General features: G+C 38.8%; 2 protein-coding genes across 2 annotated transcripts; both read left to right on the top strand.

Annotated features, from left to right (window-relative positions):
- The first annotated feature begins 2196 nt into the window (after window positions 1-2196).
- On the top strand, window positions 2197-9340 carry kiaa2013 (KIAA2013 ortholog). The gene is made up of 3 exons (XM_053504773.1): window positions 2197-3800; window positions 4102-4961; window positions 8183-9340. Exons 1-3 carry the CDS (start codon window positions 2813-2815, stop codon window positions 8198-8200), a joined length of 1866 nt encoding a protein of 621 aa, XP_053360748.1. The 5' UTR covers window positions 2197-2812; the 3' UTR covers window positions 8201-9340.
- A 1322-nt stretch (window positions 9341-10662) lies between these two features.
- On the top strand, window positions 10663-16907 carry LOC128530532 (uncharacterized). The gene is made up of 8 exons (XM_053504534.1): window positions 10663-10904; window positions 11147-12236; window positions 12750-12884; window positions 12963-13137; window positions 14126-14224; window positions 14778-14869; window positions 15825-15965; window positions 16303-16907. The coding sequence occupies exons 1-8, from the start codon at window positions 10738-10740 to the stop codon at window positions 16537-16539; spliced, it is 2136 nt and encodes a 711-aa protein (XP_053360509.1). The 5' UTR covers window positions 10663-10737; the 3' UTR covers window positions 16540-16907.
- The last annotated feature ends 551 nt before the right edge of the window (window positions 16908-17458 follow it).

Here is a 17458-nt window from a genome sequence, read left to right as displayed (position 1 = left end):
GCTCATCGAACGGCTTATTTAAAGGGTGTACAGTATTGTGTGAGATGCTTGTCTTAGGTGTGATGAAAAAAATATTTCAGAAGTTAGCTGTACTTTCTATACACCAGTATATTATGTATTAGTATTTGCTGTGTAATATACTCACAACTTTGTAGTCCTGTACTAGAGGTAGAGCCTCTATTTTTCTGCACAGGGGCATGCAATAGTTTAATTTTAAAAATAATTTTTAAAATGGCCAAGAATCATCCACTTTCGTGGCAAAAGCAAATTTTATTGAAATTGCAAGTCACTAATTAATAAATCTTTGCACAAATTGACAAGTTCCCTAGTGTGTCATGTGTGTCTCCACTAACTGCTTCAAAACTTCTAAAATCACTTTAAAACCTGGTTCTGTGTTCTATAATAAAAATTAATTAAACATTCAGAAACAACTTTTTTTCCCTACCAAATGAAAGTCATGAGTTATATACAGTATACAGTATCTACTTTTACACAAATGTGGACACTGAAGAATATTGCAGACTTCAAAAATGTGAAATGTTTGTTTTGTCATTAGATATGCAATCAAGGATATTTAAATTTTTTTATTTATTTATATATTTTTTTATTGTAGGGTCATGTTAGACTTGAAACCTACTTGCATAACAGAGAAGTCAGGATACACCCTGCAAGGGTGCCACTGGATTGTAAAGCAAAGACACACACCCAATCATACTCTATTAACAAAATCTGGAAAAGCCAATTAGACAACAACTCATGAAAAATCTGAAAACCCAGATGAAACTCACATAGACTAAAGGCAGCCTCCGCATCTGTAGGTATGAGGCAACAGTGCTAACCACTGAGCCTCTGGTGTCCCTTATTAAATAATATAAAACCAAATAAGTTTTGGGTAACTTAAAATAAATATAAATATTAAATTCATTTATTTTATTATTTTATTTAAATGACACATGTGTCATTTACTTACTGTAAATTACAGCAAAAAACATGCATATCTTTGGACCGTGGGAGGAAACCGGAGTTCCCTGAGGAAACCCACCAAGCACGGGGAGAAGACGCAAACTCCATGCACACAGAGTCAGGAATTGAGCCTGTCTGGGAATCGAACCCAGACTCAGGAGGTGCAAGGCGACAGTGCTAACCACTACACCACCATGCCACCCAGTGCAATTCAATGCAGTTTAAAATTAATGTAACCGATATCCTCCTACTCACTTACAATTAGTTCTTTTAAAAAATATATATAATTATCACTTCTTATTTACTTTACCATCTATTGTCATTTTAACTGTCACTTTCGCAAACCTATTACACTAATGTATGCAGAGGCCAGAGAGACTTTATTACTACATGCACAGAATTTCCATTAACAGGTTCTTCCTGTCAGACTGGAACAATGTGATAGTAATTAAGACAGATAAAATACCTGAGTATTGCACCACCCAGCACCATCCTGCATCTAATACGATTTCTTTGGCAGTATACGGCAACTCTTCTTCTGAAAGGTTTCAACTTTATTTATTTTTTTTATTCGAAAATAAGTGCAAACTCAGCTGATGTGTCATAGGGATGTGTCTTGAGAAACTTGTGGCCTTTAATGTCTAATATTGCCTCATGTGCTTCCAAAAATCAGGCTGATGGACAGCTGAACTGATTAATTCAGTTCCCAACTTTCACACACACACACACACACACACACACTATATATATATATTCTCAGAACAATAGTTCAAAACTAAATGATGACTGGTGATTTCCTGCATTTCCTTAGAGATCGATCCAGTTATATCATACTCAGCTTCTATAACTGACATAGTGCTTTTCCAGTGAGGGGAAAAACTAAAATATCTACAATATAAGGACAAAAGTATTTGGCCAAACCTGTTAATTATTGAATTCAGGAGTTTATTTTGCTGTTATAATGCAAAATATGAAGTCATGCTTGAAACAGAAAATTATTATTTTTTCAGTTTGGCATATAAGTATAATCTAACACAATTTATTTTAATTAGCCTAGAACTAAATAAAGACACCGGTCCGAGGTCAGATTACACAGACACCAGGCACTTAAAGTGAAAGCGCGTGCGTCAGACAAGTCTGGTCTGAGATCAGCTACTGTAAGCGTTCTGTGACATCGACTAGCGCTTTGAAGCGCGACACTTCCGGTTATGAGTCAGCCTGCTTTACGGCAGTTTCAACAAACCGAAATGTCAAGTTTGGTGGGTTGATAGATCAGCTGGCTGTCATGGTGCTTTATATGGAGTTTCCATGGATTTACGTAAGGAAGAAAACTGGATAAAGCCAAAGACTCTTCAGATAAACAGCGTTTGTTGGAACCACGCGAGTTTTTTTTTAAAGGTTATCTCAAATAGACAACGTTAGCTCTTATGCTAGCTGCCCAAATAATTCCCAAGTCGGTCAGCTGACTCATAAGGCAGATAGGAAAGTTTGAAATGTTTCAGTGATAAATGTTGCAGCAGTGAAGTGAAGTGTTGTAGGTTGTACAACGTTTAGGACTTAACTTCATCCATAAAGCACGCTGTCGAAACGGTATATATCTTCCTAGCTGTGAAATATGACTTGTTTACTTGGTTGCATAACTGGTGAGGACTAGACTTATCTGTAAGTAATAATCTGCTAATCGCCTTGCTATAGTTAAGACTCTATTGTTGAATTAAATAATTCAACAGAGGCATTTAAGCGTTGTGCCGCTCCCACTTATATTCCTCAGGAAGTCATTTTATGACTTGGATATATTGTTTTATAGCTCACCAGTTGCTCTATACGTAGAGTAAAAAAATAACCACCGATGTGTGATTATTCAAAGGATATCCGATCTAAATCAGAAACTATGTGGCTTCAGCAGAGACTAAAGGGGCTCCCTGGTTTGCTCTCAAGTAGCTGGGCCAGGCGAGTCTTGGTTGTTCTGCTTATTTTCCTTATATTTTACTGGTACCTGAGCGCTGACACCATTTTCAAGCTCCCCAAGATATTCGGGGAGGCCGGAGGAGCCGCCGGAGTCTGCTTACAGACTGATATCAACAGATGGACGGCGCAGGTCGAGCGTGGCGAGGGCGTCATGAGCACGCCACAGATAAAAGTCTCAGTACCGTTCGTGACAGGTAACGGACACCTACTGGTGGATGTGGATTCTAACAAACTCTGGGTGACGTCGTCGTCTCAGCCGGGTTTTGCCCCGGTCCACCAGACTGAATATTCTCCCATAGTGCGATGGAAGGTTTCTGGAAAGCAGTCTGAGGCGCAGGCTAAGATGCTGTGGTACAGGAAAGGCTCAGTACTCTCTTCTCGGTGCATCCTGCTCGATACGTTCCAGTCCCCTCGTGATTGCGTGATCATTCGAGAGGAACACATCGCACACCGGAGCCGACCCAATGTCTACATTCAGCGGGTTCATATAAACAACCCAACGGATAAAGTGATATCAGTCGAGGCTTCTGTGGAATCACCGTCGTTTAGGGGCGTCACGGAGAAGGTGGAGGATAAGGAGTTTATGTTGTCCACTGGAAAAGTTCTAACAGAAAAGAAGGAAACGGTGTTGATGGCTGTTGGGACGAAGCGACTAACTGTACACTTTCAGGTCCCTGCGAAATCTGAACATACCGAAAACATAGTGAATGTAATTCACACATCGGAGCCTGTTGAGCCCTCTAAGACGGACGAGACCTTCAGCAAGCTTCGAGAGGATGCCAAAAGAGAGATGGTGGACTTGCTACGAGCCAAATTGGAAGATTTGGTGCAGGAGCACCAGCAGGCATGGGCGGATCTTTTCCTATCTGGCAAGTCTATTTAAATATTCATCTTTCTATTGTAATTTTTTTTTACTGAAAAGGTAAAGAATAAGGATGCATACTGTATACATGTTGGTAATTTTGTTACACAGGATAGTTTGCCTGAAACATGTACATTCCATCAGTTTTTTGGTGTAAGTTGAACCATTATAGCACAAGACGAGATATCACTGTTCCATACTGGTTATTTTGCGCTTTTTTGTCGCACCACAAAAAAACGTTTAAAATAGTATGCTGATCCACGCTACTGCACTAATACAAAAATACCCCTTCTGTTTTCTTTTTATAGGTATAGAGATTAGGAAAATCACAGATACACACACACCGTCGAGCCAGACGGTGAACACGACGCTGTACTACATCCTGTCCTCCTCCACAGCACCTTTGCTAGAGAGTACTCTCAGCGTAGAGGAACGTGATAAGCTTGAGTCAAGCCTGAACTACGCCGATCACTGCTTCAGCGGCCATGCCACCATGCACGCCGAGAACCTGTGGCCCGAGCGCCTGAGAACCACCGCTTCACTCCTGCAACTAGTTAATCTCTGGACATTAACCCTCCAAAAACGTGCCTGCAAGGCTCTGGTTTCAGCGGGTGCTCATGGCATGATGCAAGCCATGACGCTCAGTTTTGGTGGCCTCCAATTCACAGAGAACCACCTGCAGTTCCAGGCCGAGCCGAGCGTCCTGCATAATAGCTACTCGCTGCGTGGCTTGCGCTATCACCGTGACCGAATCAGCCTCTCTGTGGTGGCCGACTCGGAGGGCCGGCCCTCGCTGCACGTCTCTGTAAAACCGCAGGATGAAGAGAAGCCTGTGAAGCTGTACGCCTGCGAAGCGGGGTGCATCAACGAACCTGTGGAGCTCACATCTGAGCCTAGAGGTCACGTTTTCCCCGTTTTAGTGACACAGCCCCTGACACCGCTGCTCTACATCTCGACGGACCTGCAGCACCTGCAGGACCTAAGGCACACTCTGCATGTCAAGGCCATCTTAGCGCACGACGAGCACATGGCCAAGCAGGACCCAGGTCTCCCCTTCCTCTTCTGGTTCAGTGTAGCATCCCTGGTTGCCCTCTTCCATCTCTTCCTCTTCAAGCTCATTTACAACGAGTACTGCGGCCCCGGCGCCAAGCCGCTCTTCAGGAGCAAGGTATAAATCCATGAAGGATTGCTGATCAACTCTGGGCTTGTGTAGGAGCTTCTTTTTTTTCCTCTCCTTCATTTTCTTTCTCCTTCAAAAATTACTTTATTCCTTTTAATCAGAATGATCGGTGTTGGTACCCTGTCACTCTCAAAAATCTTGTTGAGGAGTCAAGAGATGGGAAAGAATCTCTCTGTCTGATAATTCGCCTGGGTGTGTCCCCAAACAAACTTCTTGCTAACTGAAAGCACCAGTTCATTTGTAGCTGGCACTGCTGTATGAAGTTCTTCAGGCTCTTGCTGAAAGTTTTTTTTTTTTTTTTAATTCTTTGATTATTGTTAATGCTATTAATAATTATTTGTGAGTCATAAAGTAACAAATATTTATTTTTTATACAAATGCATCTTAGTTGGTGACATTCATTTTTGTCACCAAAATGTTTAATTAATGTGACTTTCATTTCCAGGCGACTTCTTCCTTATCATTTAATCCAATCAAATAGAGTTTGGGTTTGTTAAAAAATTTCTGCTTAAATTCTTCACTGGTGCCTTCAAGTTTTTCTTCTTCCAAGCTGGTGGACTGGGTGGGGGCTCTGTCTGTGAGCCCCACCTTTTTCCCTTTGGCTTAGGTGTTCTTGTCTTTTTTTTTGTTTAGACGATTGTTTTTACCACCAATGAAGTGTAAGAGCTCAAGCTGAACCAAACCCCCAGCACTGCCTTGGGTTGTATGACTAATCCAATAGGCAGAAAAGCAAACATGCTTTAGTGGTCGTCAGTTAGAGTCAGTTTTCTTATCCGTCTTAAACGTTGATGCAAATAAACTGTGGGTTAATAGACAAACCATGTCAACCATGTATCTGATTCTGAAACTCTAATTTCATCATCAGAATGTAAATATGTTAAACGTAAACCTTATCATACATCTTAAAATCAGTTTTCAATTAAAGAAAATATGGACTTCATTAAAACCAAGCCAAGAATTACGTGGTGGTACAAACCAATTGAAAAATAAAAAATGAAAAATAGCTTTCACTTTGTTCTATCTGTTCCAGGTTATAAATGTGAAACTGCATCGTTAAAAACTTTTTTTTTCTGTGAAATTACAGGGTGTAATTGTTTTTCTCTTTGTTTATTTGCTTTGTTTTCCTTCTTTAAGTATCAGCTTGGAAATCATTGGGTGCATTTTTTTTCTGTGATTGTTGCATTTGTTTGCGTCTTGATTTCTGTTTTTATATTGACTCACTATGATTAAATTAATGAATCCAAGGTGATGGTCATCTTTCTTGATGCATCTGTTGAGACTAACTTACACACAAACGTGATTATCATGACCTAGAGCTGGGCAATTGATATACAGCTTATATATAGTGGTTAGCTCTGTCGCCTCGCATCTCTAGGGTTAAGAATTCAATTTCCGCCTTGGGGTCATTGTGGGTAGAGTTTGTATTTTCTCCCTGTGCTTTTTGGTTTTCCTCTGGGTACTCTGGTTTCTTCACACAATTCAAAGACATGTAGATTAGACTAATTGGCATTCCCAAATTGCCTGTAGTGTGTGAATGAGTGTGTGTGTGTGTGTTTATGCCCTGCAATGGATTGGCACCCTGTCCTGGGTGTACCCTGCCTTACCCGAAGTCCCCTGGAATAGGCTCCAGGCTTTCTGCGGTATAGACATAGAATACATGCTGTGTTATACAAATATAGGTGATATTTAGGCAGATACCATACAGGTATATGATTTAATTTTTCTTTATAGTGTCCCTGGTAACCACAGATTGCATTTTTAAGGTTCTCTGGGTGCCTATAGGTTCCAGCTTTCTAAACATACTCCACATGAAAGCTGTAGAACTTCCTCCAAAGGCACAAAAGAATCCTCAAGTGTGCTGTTTGTCCCCTAGAGTTCAAGATTTAAACATCTGATTCTACTTTGAAAGAGCCATTGCTATAAATACTTAGTTATGAATATGAGCTAGTTGTATTAAAAATTTAGAAAAACAGCGAGGGTGAACATGACATTCAGATATACAGTATATTTCAGCTCCTTATATGACAAATTCCTATTAGGAGCTGAAATATACTGTATATAAATAGTCCTACAGATTTAGATACTTGATGCTTTCTACACTACTGTATATCGGAATCATGCTCTAATGTAAGCTGTTATTAATTACTAGAGCTTACTTGCAGCTCCGCCCGTTTACATCCACCTAATGATGATCTGGTAAAAGAAAAAAGAAGTCAAATTAAGTGTTATTATTATCATCTCACAGTATGCCATCAAAGTTTATGACGCTGCCTACTGTTATATTCTTTGAGAAACGCTTGAGACACGCCTGTGACACGCCTGTGACACACACACAAAAACAAGCAGCGGGCCAAACAGAATTCTGTTTTGTATAGATAGATAGATGTATATTTGTATTACATGCATTATTAGGAAACCTGCACACTGCACATTTATGCAATTATTCAGTCAGCTAATCATGTGGCAACAGCACAATTCATAGAATCATGCAGATACAGTTTAGGATGTTTAGGTAATTTTTTACATCATACATCAGAATGTGATCTCTGTCATTTTAATGTGCTATGACTGTTTATGCATGATGGGATTTTTATGCACGATACAAAGTGGTGTGGAAAAAAACAATTCATCCAAGTGCTTGAAACACCGATTGATGAGGAAGATGTTCTACAACGGCACAACTGCATCCAGTTCCAATGTTGTTGTTTAAACTGCCTGCCTTTAGTCGAAGTTGCTCAACATGCTTGTATAAAGTGCTTATTTAAGTTCCTGTCCTCTTAAACCAATCTATATATTCTTCTTCATCTCTCGCTCCTCAACAAGGCCTTCCTGTCTGCAGAACTCGCACTCTGAGAATGTGTTTTTCTTTTCACACCATCTTGTGTAAACTTCACAGACTCTTGTTTGATCCAAGGAGATCTACATATTCTCAGTCCATCTGGTACCAACAACCATGACACATGCAAAGTCAAAGAAATCAGGATTTATCTTCTTTATCATATGTTTATCATTTCATCAAGCCCCTTAACCTGTAGCTGCAGGATTTTATTCTGGGTACTTGTGCTGCTGCCACCTGATGGTTAGATTGGATAACTCTATGAATTAGTAGGCATACAGGTGTTCTTGTTAAAGTTGTTATCCATAATGCACTGACACGATGAAAGCCACATGTTATTTCTGATTTCTCCCTGTTGAATGTCTGTCTACAGTATGATGGTGAACTCTGACCCCCATCAGGTAACATTTCTTCAGCGGATCTTTAAGATGAAGCCTTTCCCGGAGTCCTGAGGACAGCGAGTCAAATTCTCATAGTCGCTTCATTCGACAACTCAGTGAATTTACGATGGAATCACTTAATAAATAGTATTATTATTTACTTAATTTAGTCATAAAAATAAATTTTGGTGATATAAAGCTGGCATTAATATATTTGGAATAAATAATTCAGTATGCAGACAATGTGAATTGAAGAATAATCATACAACAAAAATGTTTTATATTTTATAGAGGGGGACTGTTAATAGTTTTAGTTGTTTAATATAGTCTCCTGTCTGCAATTTCATACCATTCGGGATTAGATTTGTATATAAGTATGTAGTTGAACACAGGGCTTACTGTTCCACCTTTTTAAAAATAGCTTAATTTGTATGAAATCAAGTGATGGCAAATCATACTTCCCATTCCTTATTTGGGGCGATATAAATGTTCTTACTCCTACATTGTGTTTATGATTTTTAAAATTTTTTTTATTCAAGGTGATTTATAAATCCGCGACCCTGAATACAGGATAAAGCGGTATAGAAGATGAGTGGGTGAGTGGGTGAGTGATTTATAAATGAAGCAGAAGATAAAGTTAAAAGAGCTGCCACAAAACTAATTATCTAACTAGAGACTACACTGTAAAAGAATGAACAGACAGGACAGTAACTACATGTTAAGAGTTGTAGTAAATCTCCTAAATCAAGATAGATTAAGTTAGATTCTGTAATCCAGCGTTAACTCATTGTGGCACTAATCACTGACATAACACCATGTATTTCTCTGGGATATGTACATTTTAAAGAATGTTTTAAATCTAGGTTTAGTTTAAAGTAGGTCATGCTGTTGGGAATGTAAATGCATGCAAAAATGTAGGCTGACAACATTCAGGTAAAGTAATGTGGATTTTTTATGCAAATAAGCTTAGTAAATCGGCTGCATGGCTTGTGCACACTGAACAAATTCTTACAAATGAAGCCAGGTGAAAGAAAAGACTAAGTTGTGGGTGGGGAGGGATTTGTTTATATGATAATTATTTTATGCAACACTGGATGTTTTGTTTTGTTGACATTTTGTTTTGTAGGAATAAAGCTTTTTTCATGTTTCAAGTGATTCTGTGCAGCATCTAACAACACAAATTATTGTCCCTACATATCATTGTACATTAATGTTTTATATATCAATTTTATATATATCACACATACTGTAACAATTGCTATTGAGATGTGTCTGCTACCTATGCTCTGTAAAGCCTTCATAAGAGCTCGAACCTGAGGTGCTGTTTGTTAATTAGAGATTAATTAATTAATTCATTTATTTATTTATTCATTTTTGGTAACAGCAATATATTCTAATACACCATACAATGAGGAATTTGACTACTAAATACTAGTCATGCCTCATTTTTGACTGAATATGCTTATCCACTAAGTATAAAATAAATATACTATTATTAATAAATAACTAACAATTAATAAGAATAAATAAAATTTATGTTTGTGTGTGTTTAACAATAAATTGAATACCTACTATACAGTGTGATGACTCTTTGAACATCTGGAGTCACAGACATTTTGTTCCTTATGAAATGCAATATTTTTCAATAGTCTTACTTTAGACCCAAGAGGGCTTTAAAACTAACATTAAACAGACCCAGACCTAACACCACTTAAAAAAAAAAAAAAAATCTTAAGTCAGTAGTCTACCAGAACAATCAGTGCACTTAAGGAGGAAGTCTTCTTTGCATGGAACATCATTGTGCCTCATTAAGAAAGATTCAATGTTATTGTATTCAGTGTATATGCACAAGTGCCATTCAGTGTCAGGAGCTGAGCATTTGCTGTAATATTGGGTCACCATGTGTGTGTAACTATTTAATACCTCAGACCACTGAAATGTTCTGTGACCTTGAAAGGAAAAAAAAATCTGTTTAGTGTGTCCAAAATTCCAACTGAATGTGAAAGGTGAAACATTAATATAGTATAGTTTGTATACAATTACCTTTTATGTAAAAAAAAAAAAAAAAAAAGTAATTAAAACATAGGCAGCTTGTTATTAGCAGCACCATTTATTGTTTCCACAAACAAGGAAAATACTTACTAGACAATTCAACCTGTGAAACAAACCAATGGAAAGTTTTATCCTTATTGTGGCAAAAATGACCAAAATATTTTAAAGCCAACTAATTAATTCTAAATGAAAACGCGAGTTTTAACGAAATGAATACACTTTGAATTTAACGCTGAACTTGAAAACCGGTTTAAACCAGAAGCGCGGGATTAACCCGAAGCGCGCGCATCCTCCAATCACAACGCAGCGTCGCGCAATTACTCGATGACGTCACGCCTTGAGTACCGTTAACGTCCAGAAAAGGAGAGGAAGATGCACGAATGGTTGTTATATTTATGAAAAAAACGGCATATTTCCAAAAATATTTAGAATATTCCCGAAGCCGCGTTTGAAAACTTTGACCATCCCAGTCAGAGTAACGCAGGAGAGGTGTCTCATGTCCTCACTGGAGTCCATGAAGAAGGACTGTTTGGCATCCAGCACCTTGTCATCCACCTCTTTAAAAGGCACTTTAACCAAAATTCACAGCAGGAAACATGAAGCCCGGGAGAAGCTCTTAGCAGACAGCTCAGAGGACACGGAGGGAGACTGTAATACTTGCAGGTAACGTTTTAATACTTCATTCATGTCATTTCTGGAAAACACTTTATTTGCTGATTGTGTTCTGCTCATACATTATTTGCAACTTATTTATGATCACTTGCTTTTTTGGCCACTAAGTGCATTGAGAAACCTTGTGCTATTGACACACTGTTGATTAAATCTAGCACTGCCCATGATATAAGGTAATATATTGCATTAACGTTACTTTATGTCACATTGCCCCACATGATCTCTCTCCCCAGGTGCAGTTGCATCAGTTGCAGTCGCACGGTCCGCAGGATCCTGGTTGCCTGCGTCATCTCTTTCCTGGCTTTGCTTTGCTCCGTGGCCATGGACTTCAGTTCCTCCTTGGATCAGTGGCAGATTACTGAGATCTGCCTCACCGAACTGACCTCCTGCAGGCTTCAAGCGACACTCCGAATCATTACTCAACTCCAAATGATGAGAAACTCATGCTCGTTGAGAGAGACCAACCGTGAGGTTCGAGAGATTTTTCCAATGCCTGAACTTCCTGAATTGTCGACCATCAGCCACACGTGTGCAGGTGTAAAAATGGACGGTTTAGGGCAGCCTTGCGGTGCAGAGCTCACTGAATTTTGTGATGGAATTCAATCAGAGTTTTTTGGATTTGTTAGCGTGATGCAGGGAAATGATTCAGCATGCAGCAACGGGTCCTGGATTTTCACTCCTGCAATTGAAAAGATATTAGACTTATCAGGTATAAGAAGTGTGAACATTGGCCTTCTGAAGCACAGTGCAGACTGGACAGAATTGATCATTCTGAGATATCTAGTTATATTCCAAGAGCTGAGTTATCAATGGCTCTTAAATGAAGGAGGACCTGACATACAGTATAAATGGTTACAGACTTTAGACACACTTATAGTCCTCCAAGACATATCTGAGAATTTCCAAAGCTGCTGGATAGAGAACGTTGACCAGGAGCTCAACCTGAAAAACTTTTACCTCTATAGGTCTGGTTCCTCTTTGGAAGGAGCCCAAATGTTTATTCTTGCCTTGGGGAGCATCCAGAACTGCTTTCTTACAAGGAGCACGTCAACCTTAAAACTAAAATCCAGAGACGTCTCATCCGGCATGAGCCTGAAGATCTGCCTGCTCACCATTGCATGCCTCATTTACCCCATTGTGCTGCTCTCCTTCAAGCAGATGACAGGGTGGATCCAGGACTATGCGCAAACTCTGAAGGAGAAAACGGATGATTTGAAAATTCAGAGGCAGCTGGCTGAGGACCTCCTGCATCAGATGCTGCCCAAGTCCGTGGCTAGGCAGCTTCGCAAAAACAGACATGTTGAGGCTGAGAGCTATGACAGCGTAAGCGGCAGTTAAATTCGAAAATTGTCACAATGAGTTTTAACACTTATGTATTTTTTTTAACAAATCAAGCTGATGTTAGAAAAGCAGTCCATATTTATTAGACATGTTGGCAAGATTGGCGTATGCAGAAGGAGCACATGCTCCCATTTTGTTTGTTCTTATTGTTGTAGTAATTGCCTATAATTATGGTATTAAATATTCATTAGGAGATAAAACAGCTTATGGTGGAGAGCAGCAAATTGTGTGTCTCTCATAGAGGACAAATGTGGCAGATGATTTCCTCTCTGTTAAAGCATATAGGTTGTTCATACTTGTAGGATGGCTACGACATAAAAACAGACAAACAAACAGAAAGAAACAGACAAAACAATTCTTTGTAGAAATTTTTTGCTCATTTATTCTTCTTTTCTTTTTCTGTATTTAATTATTTCTAAACATACATTTTAAATTAGGTTTATTTTAAACAATAAATTTATACAAAGTTACCACTAATACACTCTGTCATTTCAGGTTACCATTTTCTTCTCAGACATTGTGGGCTTCACTGCAATATCGGCCTCATGCACACCTCTGCAAGTCGTCGAGATGCTCAACAATCTGTACATGTGCTTTGATACGCGCATCGACTCTTACGACGTCTACAAGGTAACCTACAGCAAAGAAGTAAACTAGAAAGTAAGCTTATATAGACATGATCTTCCAGTGTGGAGTTTTCTGTAACAGGTGGAGACTATAGGTGATGCCTACATGGTAGTGAGTGGGCTTCCTGAGAGAAATGGAGATAAACATGCCGATGAGATTGCCAAGATGTCTCTGGACCTGGTGGCTGCAGTGAGGCAGGTTTTGATTCCTCACATGCCCAACAAACGTCTTCAGCTCCGAGCAGGGATACACACAGGTGTGCGTTTTTATCTGCTCATTTTTCCATGTGCTTTGATATCGTGTAATCCTTTTGTTCTGTGCTTTTTATAATGTTTGATAGTGATCTTCTTCTTTGTCTTTCGGCTGTTCCCTTTCAGGGGTCGCCACAGCGAATCATCTGCCTCCATCTAACCCTATCCTCTGCATCCTCTTCTCTCACACCAACTAACTTCATGTCCTCTCTCACTGCATCCATAAATCTCCTCTTTGGTCTTCCTCTAGACCTCCTGCCTGGCAGTTCCAACCTCAGCATCCTTCTACCGATATATTCACAATCTCTCCTCTGAACATGTCCAAACCACCTCAATCTGGCCTCTCTGACTTTATCTCCAAAACATCTAACGTGGGTTGTCCCTCTGATAAACTCATTCTTAATCCTATCCATCCTTGTTACTCCCAAAGAGAACCTCAACATCTTCAGCTCTGCTACCTCCAACTCTGCCTCCTGTCTTTTCTTCAGCGCCACTGTCTCTAAGCCGTAGAGCATCGCTGGTCTCACCACTGTCCTGTACACCTTTCCTTTCATTCTCGCTGATACTCTTTTATCGCACAACACACCTGACACTTTTCTCCACCCATTCCAACCTGCCTGTACCCGCCTCTTCACCTCCTTTCCACACTCATAATGTTTGATAGTGATATAACTATTAAATACCAAATATATGATAACCTCAGAGTAGTGTATGGAACTAGGTGTATTGTGTGCATAGCTTTGTGTCTATATTGGAAGAGGGATTGAATATAACTAGAATAATAATAATAATAATACAGAAAAAAGTTGAGCCGAATGAGCCATTCTTACCTTATTTTAAGACAATGAAAGGCAAGGCATATGAGCTATAATAACAGGGAGTTATTTTATATTACATGCAAAATTTCTTTACTAAACATGTTTTGAGATTTTACCTGCACAAAAAAAAGAGAATTAAAAAGAAAATTAATTTGTGGTTCATGTGCTGCTACAGGACCATGTGTGGCTGGAATTGTAGGCTACAAGATGCCCAGGTACTGCCTTTTTGGAGACACAGTAAACACAGCCTCGCGAATGGAATCCACCAGCCTGCGTATGTGTCCTTACACTTTACACACTTTTACACACTGCCATTTTTATTTAAATGGCGCAAATGTGCTTGTTTGTTATATTGATTATATATAAACGGTAATCTCACTTAGTGACAGACACATACAGTACATACATACATACATACATACATACATACATACATACATACATTTATACTGGTCAGCCATAATGTAAGCACCTAACATTTATTATGAATTGTGTACCAGTAAACTGGTGACAGGATCATGGGCACCTAAGGCTCACCCATGCTTTTGTGGGTTATAGGCCAGCCTGTCTGGTCCGATTCTGATTATAGCATAAAATAAATAAATGCTAACTATGATAAAAAAGCACCAGAACACCTAATGCTCCTCAGCCCTCTGCACATAGGGACCTGCAGGCAAAGAGCCCAAGGCCACCAACACAGTCTCCAAGATCCCATGAGATCCGCTTTTATTGTTAATAAAATGTTGACACTATTAATGTAAGATTATTATAAGTGTAAATATTACATAACATGTACAATTGTAAATTTTTTTCTTTTATTGATACAGCTCAGAAGATCCATGCCAGCTCTGCAACCTACCTGGCTTTGATGAAAGACAATGCATATGAGCTTCAATTACGGGGAGAAATCGAGGTGAAGGTGAGAATCCATTTCGCAATATGCTGTATGCTCTAACGGTTAGTTTGAATTAAAACTCACGCGGCACAGATACGTTTCGGCAACACAGCATAGGTCAGTAATGTTAAAAAAATTGCTTACGTATATGAAAGCCGGGCTGGTGTGTGTTACCGGGGAGGCTTCAGACTTGTGTATTTGGGTTACCGATGGTAACACCAATGACAATTTAGAGAAAAATCACAACTATTTACAAAATATCTTCCATGTGTAAGACTACTGTACACGGTTTTGAAATCAATTAATTATTAGATGTGGTCAGTTTTTGTGCCCAATTTTGACCGTTATAATTATAACATAGATAAGATCAATGGTGGCTTAATGGTTAGCATCGTGGCCTTGCACCACTATGGTCTGCGTTTGATTCCCACCTCAGGTCTATGTGCATGGAGTTCGCGTGCACACACACACACGTCAGGTAGAACAAAAGTTATTAACACTTTTATAAAGGGTAAATTTTAACACTACCAAAATATGGGCCGCAAAAAAGTAGAACTCGCAAAATGAGTATATTATTATTATTTTTTGGTAAAAAAAAACGAAAACAACAATTAAAACGTTATCATGTGGATCTGTGCTATTTCTTTGCCTAATTTATTGCTTAGTCATGTTTGGGTAGTTTATCTAAATTAATCTATATTTAGTTAATTATATTGCCTATTTTGTGCACAATAAAGCACGTCACTCTATACTGCACAATCCTGAGTCCTATATATCTTTATTAAAAATAAAACAGCAAAAGAAATAATGACTAAAATGCTTCTAGCTGAGACTATAATCCGGAGAAAGCTACTGTATAGGAAACAGCAGCACAACAACAGACAGACACCGAGAAACTTTTGTAATGGATCACAATTATGTAAATTACCTTAGAAGTGTTTTGCATGACAAAGCTTAGATTCTCTGATTTCTTTTTCAGGGGAAAGGAAAAATGAACACCTACTGGTTAATCGGCAACAAAAACTACAGTGTCCAGAATGACAGCCTTGTGTGCCACTGGAATCCGAACCTCCCCAGAAAGAAAAAGACCCCCATAGGAAGTAACGTCTCAGTGGCAAATGTGAGTATGTGTATATCATTGAACATTATGAATCCTATGTTGTTTTATAGTTTTCCACATGATCAATATTGCATAATTGTAGATTGCAGTTATACCCTTGTATGCATTGTACCCTGAACTGGTGTCCCATTCAGGATGTATTCCCACATCATGCCCTGGTTTTTAGTGATAGATTTTGGATCCATTACCTTGACTAGGATAAAGCAATATAATGTAATATGATATAGTCTTGAATATCAAAAATCAACAAATATTAAATGAAATCAGTTATTTTTTTCAGGACTGCCACACCTTCTGATTTATCTTTATTTTCTCTTCTGTATGTGAAATTTTTCAGTCCACTATCACAGTACAGAGTGTGAGTGACAGAACCACGCCGGTTTCCCAGCCTGAGTCTTCTTATGTACCCGAGCCATCAGAGGTTACAATGTGTGTGTCAGCTCAGGTGGAGAATACTGTGGGTGACAACAGGGCGCTCGGTTCTAAGACGGGGGCTCTTCAGGATGAGGAGAACGCCGCCAACACGCAAATGAACAGAGAAACCTTGCTACCAGGCCTCGTGCCACACTGCTAGAGGGAATTTCCATAATTATATTTAATGCTTTTAATGATTTAAATACAATAGTACATCACAACAAAGCAAGAAAACACTTTACAGACTCTCACTATAGCATCGTTCTCTCGATAACCAAAATTAATCAGTTTTCTCTTCCTTCATTCTCTGGAATATTTTCAGGAAATATTTACAGAATGCACTAGATCTACATCCACAGGAATAGCACTTTTTATAAGCTTTGACAATTACAGGAATTTCTTACTAAAATATCTGAATTTTCTTACCCTTCTATGGTTAATCAACAGTATACCTTCACTTCTTCATTATTACATTTCATACAGCTGTCTGGGGTTAAATTTATATAGTTTTACAGAAGTAATATACCTTCTGAGTAGTCATTTATACTGCAACACAATGAACCTAGTGTTAATAGACTGGGTTTGAGCTAGATTGCATGCCCTTTGCCAGGCCTATGCTGATACAGTATGTCTATTTGCAGATAATTTTTACATGCAGATAGATATTATATATAGATAAAACTATATACAATTGACAGTTGACATGTTGAGATTTTAAAAAATCCTATACAGATATTTAATAATTTAGAGCCATCATGCTGGTGTCTCTTCATAGACAAGACATGGACAGGTATATGAGTGAACATTTGTTGTACACTGTCTGGGCGAGAAAAAAAAAGTCTCACTAATATTTAATTGGACCAGCTTTTTCTTTAATTATGGCCGTGGCATAATTTCAATAAGCTTATGCAACATTTATTTTCGTCCAGAGTCACAACAGTCTCTCGCCAAGAGCTTGTATTATGGATTAGAGAGTCAGACCATTGCGTAAAGTCTTCTCCAACATATCTGAAACATTCTCAATAGGTATAAGATCTGGACTCTGGACTGTGGTGTCCAAAGTACAGTATGTGTTAATG

This window comes from Clarias gariepinus, chromosome 9, assembly GCF_024256425.1.
Source record: "Clarias gariepinus isolate MV-2021 ecotype Netherlands chromosome 9, CGAR_prim_01v2, whole genome shotgun sequence".
In the NCBI taxonomy this organism is placed as follows: Eukaryota; Metazoa; Chordata; class Actinopteri; order Siluriformes; family Clariidae; genus Clarias; species Clarias gariepinus.
This window is presented reverse-complemented; position numbering and strand designations above follow the sequence as displayed.